This window comes from Saimiri boliviensis, chromosome 16 (assembly GCF_048565385.1).
Source record: "Saimiri boliviensis isolate mSaiBol1 chromosome 16, mSaiBol1.pri, whole genome shotgun sequence".
Classification (NCBI taxonomy): domain Eukaryota; kingdom Metazoa; phylum Chordata; class Mammalia; order Primates; family Cebidae; genus Saimiri; species Saimiri boliviensis.
In genome coordinates this window covers 36261604-36275221 of record NC_133464.1, presented here as the reverse complement: position 1 = coordinate 36275221, position 13618 = coordinate 36261604, and the positions used below count along the sequence as shown (strand labels likewise).

The 13618-nt window shown below is 41.2% G+C and overlaps 1 protein-coding gene across 17 annotated transcripts in view; it reads left to right on the top strand.

The window, feature by feature from the left end:
* LMO7 (LIM domain 7) overlaps positions 1-7453 on the top strand; it is a 235219-nt gene extending 227766 nt beyond the window's left edge. For all 17 annotated transcript variants that reach the window (XM_074387590.1, XM_074387591.1, XM_074387589.1 and 14 more), the window contains 4 exons: positions 1549-1845; positions 3722-3830; positions 4980-5082; positions 6703-7453. In XM_074387590.1, the coding sequence (XP_074243691.1) occupies positions 1549-1845; positions 3722-3830; positions 4980-5082; positions 6703-6725 (532 nt within the window). In that variant the 3' untranslated portion in view covers positions 6726-7453. The remainder of the gene's footprint in view (positions 1-1548; positions 1846-3721; positions 3831-4979; positions 5083-6702) is intronic.
* Positions 7454-13618: the final 6165 nt, after the last annotated feature.

The window sequence follows — 13618 nt, the reverse complement described above, 5'->3', positions numbered from 1 at the left end:
AGGGATTCAGTGGTACATAAATGAGATATTCACAGGAGGCATGGTCTGTGGTTTGAAAGCCAGTACTCCCATTGACTGGCTCTTCCTATGAGAAACTCACTTATGTGACATTAAAAAAAATCTCAATGTTGTAAAGATTCAATAAGTTTAATATTTTTGTGAAAGTGTCTAACCTAATGCTTGCCATATTTAAGCTTTGAAAATGTATTTCTTTGAATTTTTAAAAGACTTTCTGGTTGATATGTGTCAACGAAGATTTAAAGGATAAGTATCTTCTTAGACTTTGCAGAGCATTAGCTTATATTTTTAAATATTTTTCTTAGTATTTTTCTTTCTCCTTTGGTCGGTATTTATTCTTTTACCTAAGCACCAAGCAAAATTTTTTTTTTTTTTGAGACGGAGTTTCGCTCTTTTTACCCAGGCTGGAGTGCAATGGCGCGATCTCGGCTCACCGCAACCTCCGCCTCCTGGGTTCAGGCAATTCTCCTGCCTCAGACTCCCGAGTAGCTGGGACTACAGGCACGCACCACTGTGCCCAGCTAATTTTCGTATTTTTATTAGAGATGGGGTTTCACCATGTTGACCAGAATGGTCTTGATCTCTTGACCTCGTGATCCATCCATCTCAGCCTCCCAAAGTGCTGGGATTACAGGCTTGAGCCACTGCACCCGGCCAGCACCAAGCAAATAAAAATAAAAATAAACAAAGGTGTTCTCACTTGTAAGTGGGAGCTAAACATTGAATGCATATGGACACAATGAAGGAAACAGTAGTCACCAGAGCCTACTTGAGGGTACAGGGCGGGAGGCTGAGGATCACAAAACTACCTCTCCTGATACTCTACTTATTACCTGGGAGATGAAATAATCTACACCAAACCACCATGGCACTCATTTACCCATGTAACAAACCTGCACATGTATCCCCTAAACCTAAAATAAAAGTTGAAAAGAAAAGCAGATTAAACAAAAAAGAAGAAGGTTGATTAACTCTGAAGTATGATGCCACTGATGATAAAGATCCACTTTGCTTATTAAAGGTAATTTTTGAGGTGTGTCCTCGGCTTTCAATGGTTCAACTTAAGATTTTTGACTTTACAATGATATGAAAGTGATAAGCATTTGTAGAAACTGTACTTTGAGTAGCCCATGACCAGTCTGTTGTTTTCTTCCAGTACGGTATTCTGTAAGTTGCATATTTGACACTTTATTGTAAAATAGTTTTTGTGTTCGTCGATTTTGCCCAACTGTAGGCTAAGGTAAGTGTTTTGAACATGACTGAGGTGTGTGAGGCTTAGTTACGATATTTGGTAGTTTAGGTAAATTAAAAGCATTTTTGACTTACAGTGTTTTCACCTTATGATGGGTTTATTGGGATATAACCCCATCATCATACGTCAAGGAACATCCGTATATGTAACTAGAATACTTAGATTACTACCCTGATATAAAATATATTAAATGGATTTTCAATGAATGGAATGATGAATCAAATAGATTTCTAGTTGAATATATCACATAATTTTGATGAGTCTCTTTTGTGTTTCAGAGGCGAATCTTTAGATAACCTGGACTCCCCCAGATCCAATTCTTGGAGACAGCCCCCTTGGCTCAATCAGCCCACAGGATTCTATGCTTCTTCCTCCGTGCAAGACTTTAGTCGCCTACCGCCTCAGCTGGTGTCCACATCAAATCGTGCCTACATGCGGAACCCCTCCTCCAGCGTGCCCCCGCCTTCAGCCAGCCCTGCGAAGACCTCCACCACAGGTGTGGCCGCCACACAGTCCCCCGCCCTGAGAAGTCACTCCCCTTCAGCATCACAGGCAGGCTCTCAGCTGCGCAACAGGTGAGGCCCTCCTTGTTTCTCTTTCTTCTCTTAGCCTTGGGTATTTTTTCATTGAAATAGCCCCGAAGTCCTGTCCAAGTTTTCCAACGAAAAAGAAAACGAAGCCCTTTTGAATGTGTCAGACTTGGTATTCTTGTATGAAAGTAATGAAGGCTTGCTCAGTCCCGTTCCATGCAACTCTAAGAGCATTTCTAGATGTCCTGTGAAGCCACCGACACCTTGAAGATGTCTACCTGTTGCCACTGTCTCATTTGCCTGTGCTTGTGGTCAATGTCTTGGATGTAAGACGTATCTGAATACTTCTTGGTGTGGAATCATGAAAACATATAGCAGCTCATGAACACTTCTCAGATTTCTGAGGAAAAGCAGTATTGTCAAATATCTGACTATATTCATGATAGTGTCATACAGACTCGGAACTGAGTGTGAAAGAAGAGCATTACAGTGCTTTTCTGGGCATGCTCCATTGTCTGGGGGACTTTTACCTAGCTGGATTAAAGAAATGTGAAGTCATTTAGGTCTTGCTTTTGGGGTTTTTGATTGCCAAAATCATTGCTTGGCCATTCTGTTTGCCCATGTTTTGTTCAGGCTACATCAGCTGGATTTGGTAGGGCATATGGTGTGGGAAGTGTCTATGTTGTGATAGGGTGTTATTTTTTTGTATGGAGTGAAGCTCAGATATCAGCCCTGCCTGGGTCATTAGATCTGGGTAGCTTCTCCACAGATCTTTCATGCCTCATATAGGTACATAAGGCAGTGCTGCTCTCATCATCACAAGAGTGCTGTTGGCCTTTACTCCTTTCCACCACAAGTGGAATACTTAAAAGTAGAAACACACTGATTAATATTGGGACTTTTTAAAGTCATCAGATAAGAGACTCACAAGAAAACATGTTTTATATAAATCCAAAATAATTTTACACGTACTGTGATATAAAGTGTGTATCAATGAGAATTGATACACAGAAGTGTATCAATTGAGAGAACAGAGGTGAGGATTTAGGGTAAATTTGGGTATGGTGGGGAGGTCCAGTCTATGGGAAGAGAGAAAGGCAGAGGAGAGGGACCCATTTTCTGGCTGAGAGGCCAGCTCTGGGAGAGCAGAGGGATGGGCTGAGGGCTTTACTGACCTAAGAAGGTCCTGATCTAGGAGGTGGCCCTCTGAAGTGCTATGAGCAGGCCGTGGGGGTGCAGAGGTGTGGAAGGGCAGGCACCATCTTACCAACTGGAAGAGGAGAAAAGATCTTTATCCAAAAGTAGAGTAGAAATCCTCCTTTCCTCTGTCCATGGCAGCTGTCAGGTACTTTTCATTTTCTTCCTCACAGAGACAGTCCTGTAAGCCAGATGGACAGTGAAGAGAGCACTGGCATTTCTGTTTAACTAGAAAACTGGGTGACCAAGAAAGAGGGTGAATGATCAGGCTGAGAAAATAGGTCATAGAGGAATTGCAAAGCCTCTCGAAGGAAGTTGAGGCCACTCTTTTGGTGTTCTGAGAGGGTCAGAAGGACACGATCAGCATTGTGTGCTTTGGTTTAACTGGCAAGAAGATGTAGGTAGATGAGACGAGGGGAGACTGTTGCCGAGTACAGAGGTGATCAAAGGAAGGAAGCATCAGAAACTCAGATGGACTAATTACACTGAAATTGCTCATTTATGTGAGTAGGTGTCAAGGGCCTTGGAGCTGCCGTGGAGATGGTTCAAGGTTAGAGTATAATCAAGGCATTCTTTAGTTGGTCAGTAAAGGTTATGCTCCCACAGATACATGTATAGAGCTTTTCGTAAGTTGTTATCAATGTTAATACCAGAGTGTGACTTTAAAGAAGAATCTTGAGCTGCCCAGGTGAAAGCCTCCATTCCATTCTTGTTCTGCATCTAGGTCAGTCAGTGGGAAGCGCATATGCTCCTACTGCAATAACATTCTGGGCAAAGGAGCCGCCATGATCATCGAGTCCCTGGGTCTTTGTTATCATTTGCATTGTTTTAAGGTGAGACTGAGACAAACAGCTTGCAGGCCTGCAAAACTTTGCTTGGAGAGCGCATGGCTTCTTTGAGCCGCTGGGTGTAGGTGTGCCACTAACAAGCTAGGTGCTGTGTTCGTCAGTCTGTGCTGCTTTTGAATCACAAATTGCTTGCTACTCCCTAGTTCTCAAATCTTGAACCTTGTTTTAAAACTGAAATCTGGAAAAATTTTGCATTTTCTATTTCTGATCTGTTAGAATCCTATACATTTACAGTACATAAGTTGCTTTCTCCAAGATGCTGTCAGAGGCATCCTTGAAATACAATTTACCAATAACCTGCTAGTACTGTTAAGGGCAGGAACACATGCAGTTATCATAGTGTCTGAAAGCCTAGCTTTGAGTAAGAAGAACGTATAAGGAAAACCATTACCATTGTAGCTATTTTTATAATTACACAGCCTGTTTATACCTGGTAGGTTTTTCTTCCTAGGAAGAAACTAAGGCTGTAACTGGTTTTGTAATATCTGTCTCTAAAGACATAGCTGTTTAATTCTTGAACTTGCACTAGGCCAGAGAAGCATTCTGGTTGTTGATCCTGGAGGCCCGCAGACCACAGCTTGTTTAAGTTTGTATGTTGCTGGCTTGGGCTGTTCCTAGGCACAGCAAAATGAGTCAAGATAATTAGAGTTTGGGCACGTGGAATTGAAATATCCAGCCTTCAAGTGAGGCACTGTGTGAGAACGCTCACTAAGCTAGTGCCGCAGGGGCACTGGGGGTGGCCAACCCCAGGGTGGAGGGCCAGAGCCCCGTCTTCATTCACAATGGCCAGTTCTTTCATGAGGGGCCTTATCTGCCATTCCTCTAGGGGGAATTTAGTTTTTTATACTAAATTTCTTTAAGTCAATCAGCAAATTATTTTTATTTTGGGGGAGTATGTTTAGACTGATCATCTTGGCTCTTAATATTGGCTTTATGAATTCTTTTAACATCCTATCTGGCAGGCTTTATTTTAATCTACTAATCATCTTTTGGCCTTTTTTTTTTTCTTTGCTGAAATGTATCTAAGAGCTTAGAAGTAGTGTTCTGCTCATTTCCCCCCCCCCCACCCCCAGGAGTGCCCCAAGCTTTCTTGAGCTGTGACTGATGGTGGGTGTTTTTTTTTTTGTTTCCCAGTGTGTTGCCTGTCAGTGTGACCTCGGAGGCTCTTCCTCAGGAGCCGAAGTTAGAATCAGAAACCACCAACTGTACTGCAATGACTGCTATCTCAGATTCAAATGTAAGAGAGCAAATCAGAGAGAAAATTTCTTGCCTTTTAAGGAGACCACGGGTTCCCATGCATTTCCCTGAACCTGCAGCCGGCTCCCTTTCAAGTTCACTGCCATAGGAGTCCAGGTTTCAGGAATCGTAGTGTGTTCCTTTCAATGCTGTGTATAGAATGGGTCACTGTTCAGGGTTCCAGCCACCCAGGAGTGGGTTGTGGGGCCAAGGAATGGAGAGGAACATGTTCCTGAAAGTCAGGATGGTGTCTTGTGTCATCTGCCCAGGGTCTGTAGAGACCTTTAGTGACTCAAGAATACAAACCAAAAGAGTTAAATAAATCTCCTATGTAGGCTATAGTCTTAACTAAAGATTGGTCTCTCATCATCAACTTATTGCTATTATTTAACAATGGGCTTTGATTATGTGATTTAGAATATGACCAACTTGAAAAGCTATTGTTTTATGTAATACAAAATAAGTCAGCTTATGCTTTATGTTAATATATATCATATATAATTTTAAAAGGAAAGTATTAACTATGGTGTTTCAGTGTCATTTTTGGAAAAAATGAGTTTTCAAAAATTTCAAATGCTACTTTGCCTCTAAGCATGTGTTTGTGTGTTATAAAAGGTAGACTAGCAGAACTAGGTTGTGTATTGTGTATAGCTACAGCAAGGCAACCATTACTGCTGTTTATATTTTAAACCTTGATGCTGGTAACGTGTGTTTCTTCCTTATTGTGAAAGGGTGTTACAAGTGGTATCAGCAAAACCATTTGCTTTTGAGCTCTGAGGTATTTGTATGGCCCCTATGTGAAGAGTGCTTTGGAAGTGGTTTAAGTCCAGTCAACTCTCTCTTATCTGTCGGTGGGTTCTGAGCCTTCCTGCTGCAGCTGTCCAGTCCTTTCCTGGATGCTGATGCTGAGGTTGGAGAAAGTCAAGGCTGGGCATGTATTGGTGGGTGTGTGTATGTGTGTGTGTTTTTTTTCTATCTCATCAAATTCCAAAGCCAAATAGAAATGATTCCTGGAATCATCACTGTAAAATTGCCCATGCCTTTTCTCTCCTCCAAAACAAATAATAGAGAGTTGAGTGTAATTTATTTCTATTGTGAGTGGTTCTTTTTTTTTTTTTTTTTTTTTTCTTGAGACGGAGTCTTGCTCTGTCACCAGGCTGGAGTGCAGTGGCACAATCTTGGCTCAATGCAACTTCCGCCTCCTGGGTTCAAGCAATTCTTCCGCCTCACTCTCCTGATTAGCTGGGACCACAGGTGTGTGTCACCATGCCTGGCTAAGTTTTGTATTTTTAGTAGAGATGGGGTTTCATCATGTTGGCCAGGATGGTCTCAATCTCTTGACCTCGTGATCCACCTGCCTCGGCCTCCCAAAGTGCTGGGATTACAGGCTTGAGCCACCGTGCCTGGCAGGAGTTGTTCGTTTTTACTCCATTTTTACAAATAAAGAATTCCAGAGACCAGACACTGAGATTTGCCTAACTTTATCCTAAGAGTGAGTGACAGGTGACACTTTCTACCTCATTGGGCCACTTTCTGAGTGATGACTGCTATATATCCCAGGTGGCAATATTCATGTTTCTGAATCTGAGCTCTTTTCTTTCTTCTCTCCTTGCCCGATCAGCTGGACGGCCAACCGCCATGTGATGTAAGCCTCCATACGAAAGCACTGTTGCAGATAGAAGAAGAGGTGGTTGCTGCTGACGTAGATCTATAAATATGTGTTGTATGTCTTTTTTGCTTTTTTTTAAAAAAATAACTTTTTTTTTGCCTCTTTAGATTACATAGAAATGTTGTAGTCTTGGTAGAACTTGTAGTTTTGTTGTTTATTTATAAGGTAATTATGTGTGGGGAAAAGTGCAGTATTGTTGAATTCAGCATCTTAAAAGCACAAGGAGAAAAAATAAGAACTTAAGAATATTTTTGAGGCAGATAATGATCTAGTTTGACTTTCTAGTTAATGGTGTTTTGAAGAGGATATTTTATTGTTTTTTTTTAAAAAGGTTCTTAAACATTATTTGAAATAGTTAATATAAATATGTCATTGCATTTGCTCTGTTTATTATAATGTATTCTAAATTAATGCAGAACCATATGGAAAATTTCAGTAAAATCTATCCCCAAATGTGCTTTCTGTATCCTTCCTTCTACCTATGTATTCTGATTTTTTAAAATTTAGCTAATGTACCATTTATTTGCTTGATGAGGGAGCTCTATTTTCTTTACCAGAAATGTTGCTAAGTAATTCCCGATAGAAAGCTGCTTATTTTCATTAATGAAAAATAACCATGGTTTGTATACTAGAAGTCTTCTCCAGAAACTGGTGAGCCTTTCTGTTCAACTGCATTTGTAAATAAACTTGCTGATGCATTTAAGGAGCGGGTCTTCTTTTTCTTCAGTGTGTGTGTCTGACTTTAGGCCTTTTAGTCATATTTTAGTATGTGGCCTTTTGGGGTGTTGTGTTTTAGTAGCTTTACAAAGGTATAATTGATATAATAAAGTGCACATATTTAAAGTGTCTAATTTGACAAATTTTGACATGGTGTATACCTTTGAAACTAAGCCACAGTCTCGTTGTGTTTACTGAAACATTTTAATAAGGAACTTTATTTTTGATAAAGTTACATGTTTTTGGATACAATGCATTTGTATGGTGAGAGTGATGAATTGTTGGATTATTTGAATAAAATATTTTCTTTTACTACCCCGTGATAAAAGGAGAAAACAACAGTGAGTATAGAATATCTATATAATATGTATTTACATATAAAATATTGTATCTTGTTTCATAACTCTGGAGCAGGAATGCAAGAATACAAAACTTTAGCATGCTTTGGGCAAACATTTGAATTTACTGGAATCTCGTATAATGTAAGTGGAATGGACAATTCTAGCAACTGAGAACTGTGTTGGAATAGTTTCAAAATATATAAAAAATGTTAATGTGGGAGGCAAAAATTTTATTTAGCACTTACTCTTCTGATTATTAAGTAATAATGTATTCCTTGAGGATAACTTGTCAAATGCCCTAAAGCATAAAGTATATAATTCTGAATCCCAAATTCCAAAGACAAGAGCTCTGTGTTTGAATTCTTTCTGCATATAATTATTTACCTGTAAGTATCTATGGATTGTGAATTTTTCCATGTTCTTAAAATTATTTTAATCTTTTTTCATGGTTGCATAGTGCTCCATTGTTTGGCCCTGGTAATATTTCATTAATAATTCCATTACTGTGTATTTTTCAGTTGTTTCTAATATGAAAAATTTTAATATGCATGTTACATATATAAACATAAATTCTATGATACTCTATGATCATCTCTATTTCTTTATATTATTTTCATAGACATGAAATAGTTTCTCAAAGATTATACATTTTAAGATACTCATCATATATTTTGCCTACGTGGTTTCCAGAAAGGTACTGCTGGCTTGGGCTCCCATAAGCAGCACATGGGCTTGTTCATCTCACGCATGTTCATGAAGATACGTTTATTTGCCTTGTTCTCCGTTTGATGTATATGCAGAGGTAGCCCTCAGTATGTAGTGGTTGAATAAATGAATGAAGAGACCACTATCAGTTTCTGCCTTGTTGATTCTGTTTTTCACTGTCCCCAGAGCATGCCTTAATTCTCCCATCATTTTAGTTTCCTTATCCAACGTCTTTTCTGACCTTTGCTCCTTTTCATCTAAGCCTTTTGTCTTTTCATCTGCTCTTGTTTTCTTATGACTTTTTTCTCATTTTTCACATTGTCTTAGTGGTAACATTTCCGCTAATACAAATTATAAGTACAGTTTTCAGAGCTATTTTCTTCTAGGATACTGGCTCTACATTTATGTACACCCCCAGGTATTTGTTTGTTTGTTTGTTTGTTTGTTTTTGGTGAGTTGGGGGAGTTAAACCTTTAATTAAAAAAATAGAAAAACTTTAAGGTGTATAGTCATAATAAAGTATAACACGATGTTAATGGTAGAATGTAAGTGATTCACCATGTTCTCTCTCTCTTTCTCTCTCTCTCTCTCTCTCTCTCTCTCTCTATATATATATATATATATATATATATATATATATATATATATAATTTAAGTTCTGGGGTACCTGTGCAGAACTTGCAGGTTTGTCACATAGATGTACATGTGCTATGGTGGTTTGCTGCATCCATCACCCCATCATCTATGTTAGATATTTCTCCTAATGCTATCCCTCCCCTATCCTGCCACCCCTTGCTATCCCTCCCCTACCCTCCACCAACTGACAGGCCCCAGTGTGTGATGTTCCCCTCCCTGTGTCCATGTGTTCTCATTGGTCAACACCCACTTATGAGTGAGAACATGTGGTTGGTTGGTTTTCTGTTCTTGTGTCAGTTTGCTTAGAATAATAGTTTCCAGCTTTATCCATGTCCCTGCAAAGGACATAAACTCAGCCTTTTTTATGGCTACATAGTATTCCATGGTGTATATGTGCTACATTTCCTTTATCCAGTCTATCATTGATGGGCATTTGGATTGGTTCCAAGTCTTTGCCATTGTGAACAGTGCCACAATGAACATACATGTGCATGTGCCCCTGGGTATTTGTTACTTCACCTAGGTACAAGGGAAGGGTCCAGCCCTTCAACAATTTTTTTTTTTATTCTTACTTTATGCTCCAGGTACTGCTTTAGGCACCATGGGTAGAACAGCAAAGAAATATAAAGTCTTGGCTCTGACTAGTCTTATTTTTCTGATTGAGGAAGGTGATAAAAAAAAATACAAGAATAACATTTAGGTTGTGAATGACAGCAACAAAAAACAATTGTCGGATAAGAAGGATGCAGGTGCTGGAAACAGAAGTTTGACGGTGCTTTTCTGTACAGGTGCTCAGGGACAGCCTTTTGATATTTGGGCCAGAGCCTGAAGAAATGAGAGAGCAAAACAGAGACTTGATGGAAAAGCATTCCAGACACAGGCAACAGCAGGTGACAAGTCTTGACACAGGAAAGTATTTGGTGTGTCCAGGGAGCAAGCATGGTTGAGTGGATGAGTGGGGAGGGTTTAGGAGCCGTGGGGAAGTAGAGGGCACAGAGCAGCAGTCACTACGGGACATGGGCTCTTACTCTAAATGGAATAGGAAGATCCTGGAGGATTCTGAGCAGGGGAATGAAATGAACCTACTGATGTGTTAAAAGCACAGACTGCTGTATGAACAAGCCTGCAGAAGGACAAAGACAAAGGCAGGGAGGCCATTTTGTAGCCTATTGAAATTATCCAGGCAAAAGAGGACATTTGCTTCAACACGGTGGGTGCAGGGGAGGGAGTGAGGAGAGGGAAGATTGGTGTGTGTGTGTGTGTGTGTGTGTCCTGAAGGAGAAGCTGGTAGAATTTGATCATAGATTGGATGAACCAAAAGGGCAGAGTCAAAGATGAATCTGAAATGTTGGCCTGAGGAGCTGGAAAAAGGGAATTGCCTTTTTCTGAAATGGAGACAGTTAGGGCTAGAGTACATTCAGGTAGGGTGATCAGAGGTTTGGTTTTTAAAACTTGAGCTGTGAGGTTGAGCCATCTATCAGATACCTCAATAGCAGTGTTGAGTAGGCAGCTGGCTGTGCCAGGGAGAAGCCCAGGCTGGGGATATAAGTGTAGAGTCATTGGTGTGTAGATGGACTTTCAGCTGAGAATTGGGAGGACATCACCTGGGATCTGACTGTAACTAAAGTGAAGGTGATATCCAAGGACTGAATCCTGAGGCCCTCCAGCACTAGAGATCAGAGATGCAGAAAAGTGAGCATGAGAGAGAACCAAGACCCTGGTGTCCTGGAAGCCAAGTCAAGTCTGTATTTTAAGGAGAGAGAGACATGCCATGTCACATGCTTCCCAGAGATCCAGTAAAATTAGGCCTGAGAGTTGGCATTTGGTGATTAGTTTGCAACGTGCTTTTCCCCCGGTCATGCATGTGTTTGTGTTTGATACTGTCCTTGAAGGTTCGGTTGGTGGTTCCTCGTATAGAGGGTAGCTGGCCCAGTTTTCAGTGCCTGGCTGTCTTTAAATGGATCTGATGTTTTTGCCTAGTTTTCCCAGGGAGAGGAGCTGAAGGAGAACATAGAAAGCCATCTCCAGGCCACTTACTGCGTGCATCCTTCCCTGTAATGTACTAGTAACCTTCCCAGTGCGTTATATGTCACCTTAACACATCGGTGATTCTTCTCCTCCTCCCTCTGCCTATAATTTCTGAGGATCTGAGAATATTGTGGAAATAAAAGTTTTGGGGTTGAGGCTATCCTATCTGCTTCAGAGGTGCAAGCTGGCCAGCTGGGGGACATTTCTGCTCTGCAATGTTCTGATACAAACCCTAGGTCTTTTAATTGAGATGCAGGCTGGTCTGTCTGATTTCCAGCTACAAACAAGCATTGGTCCTTAAGTTGCGCCCCCCCGACCCCCCACCCGCCGTGGTCCTTAAGTTTTGACACAGTTCAGAAACATGGTAGTTGATGAAAACTCTCTTTCAATTCTAGAATTAATTTGCCAGTTTTAAATCTTGGCATTCATAATTTTTTTTTTTTACTTTCACTGTGTTTATGCTTTGTGGGAAGCAGGGAGAAGCTGAATAAAAAGTTGCTATCTAGATGTTATATTAAGGCATAGGCTAGTTTTGTGATTGATTTAGAGATAGCATTTTGCTCTGTCACCCCAGTGATCACAACTTACTACAGCCTCAAACTCCTGGGCTCAAGCAGTCCTCCTGCCTTGGCCTCCCAAAGTGCTGGGATTGTAGGCATGAGCCATTGCATCTGGCCAACTTCTGTGTTTTGGGTTGTCATAAATATTCCTGAAACTTACATCTTCCTACCCTTGACTTAGAGGCAATAGGTACAGGTGTATTTAGCCATTCCTTTCTTTGGTTGATATATTTGAGAATGACATGTGTAGGTAATCAAACCCATCTTCCCTCAGTGCTGAGCCAATTGGGAACCTTGTATAGGCAGTAAGGGTGGAAAGTATCAGCTGCTTTTCTGTTGGACAGCTTCCCACTTGGATGGAGCTTAATGATGGAGCATCGAAATGAAGGGCTCTTTGTCTCTGTGCTTGCGGGCTAACCACATGGAGGAGAGAGGACTGCACATGGTGTGTGGACAAGCAGCTTCAAAGACAAACTCAAAGAATGGTTGAGGGTGCAGGCCACGTAGGAGTGGCCACTTCTTTTTTTTTTGAGATGGAGTCTTGCTCTGTCACCCAGGCTGGAGTGCAGTGGTGTGATCTGGGCTCACTGCAATCTCTGCCTCCCAGGTTCAAGTGATTCTCCTGCCTCAGCCTCCCAAGTAGCTGGGACTACAGGTGCGTGAGGAGTGGCCACTTCTAATATTCAGTCTGTTCCAAAGCGGGTATTGTTTGTCCCTCTTCCCTCTATGGGGAGAAACAAGGGGGCAGAGTAGAGAGAAGAATGATTTCTTCTTCCAGAATTCATGAGAAAGCAAATGTTTCCAGGTTGGCATGAATGTAGAGGAGGAGAGAAGGTGATTTTACCCTGTATGTGAAGGTATGGGACATCTGCCAAGTTCAGGAAGGGAAGCGTAAAAATTGAATTTGTTCTGCTAAGGAATTTAATCCTAGCATTTTACTTGAAATGTTTATATAAGAGTGAGAACTAGCCAAAAAAGGGTGAATCTCTCTGAATTCTGATGCAGAGGCGCAGAATGGTAATACACTGCCTGATGGTTAGAGCTGAGAGACAGGCCTGATGGGGCATCTCAGAGTTGGGATTTCACTGGTTTCATTTGGCACTTTAACATCCATCGTTGCAATCTGGAGGAGGGATTAGAAGGCATGCTAATGCAAGACCCAGTTCATGGCAGTAAAAACGACATTAAAAAAGAAACTAATTTGTGCCTAAAACCCATGCATAGGAGGTAGGAAAACAACTTCCAGATTCTTCTTCATAAAACATGCAGCTACTCGGAATGTATATGATTAATATAAAACAATCGTTATTCTCACAGGAAGAAGAGAGGCACATCCCCAAAGTATCTTAGAACCTGGCAGAAGAGACGAGGCCTCCGAGAGACAGTGTGAGAGAAGGGAGGAAGTGACCTCACAGCAGAGCTGATGTTTAAACTACATGTTTAAGTGCAGAGACAATCTTAACAGAGCATGTGGAAGGAGCAAAATATTATTTCTGAGTTAAGATAAACATCACAGTGGTTCTTCCCTTACTTTGTATTCCTACTGAACCTACAAAGTTAGCCTGTTTTGCAGAAGAATGAGCAGGTCACTAGAGATAGTTTGGGTTGGGGTCCCCAGCGACCTCGCTGTGGACTAGTACTGGTCTGTGGCCTGTTAAGAGCTGGGCAGCATGGCAGGAGGTGAGGGGTGAGCAAGCGAGCACCACTGCCTGAGCTCTGCCTCTTGGCAGGTCAGGGGCAGCATTATATTCTCACAGGAGTATGAACCCTATTGTGAACGGAGCGTGCAAAGGCTCTAGGTGGCATTCTCATAAGAATCTAATGCCTGATGATCTGAGGTGGAACAGTTTCATCCTGAGACCATCCCACCCACCCCATCTG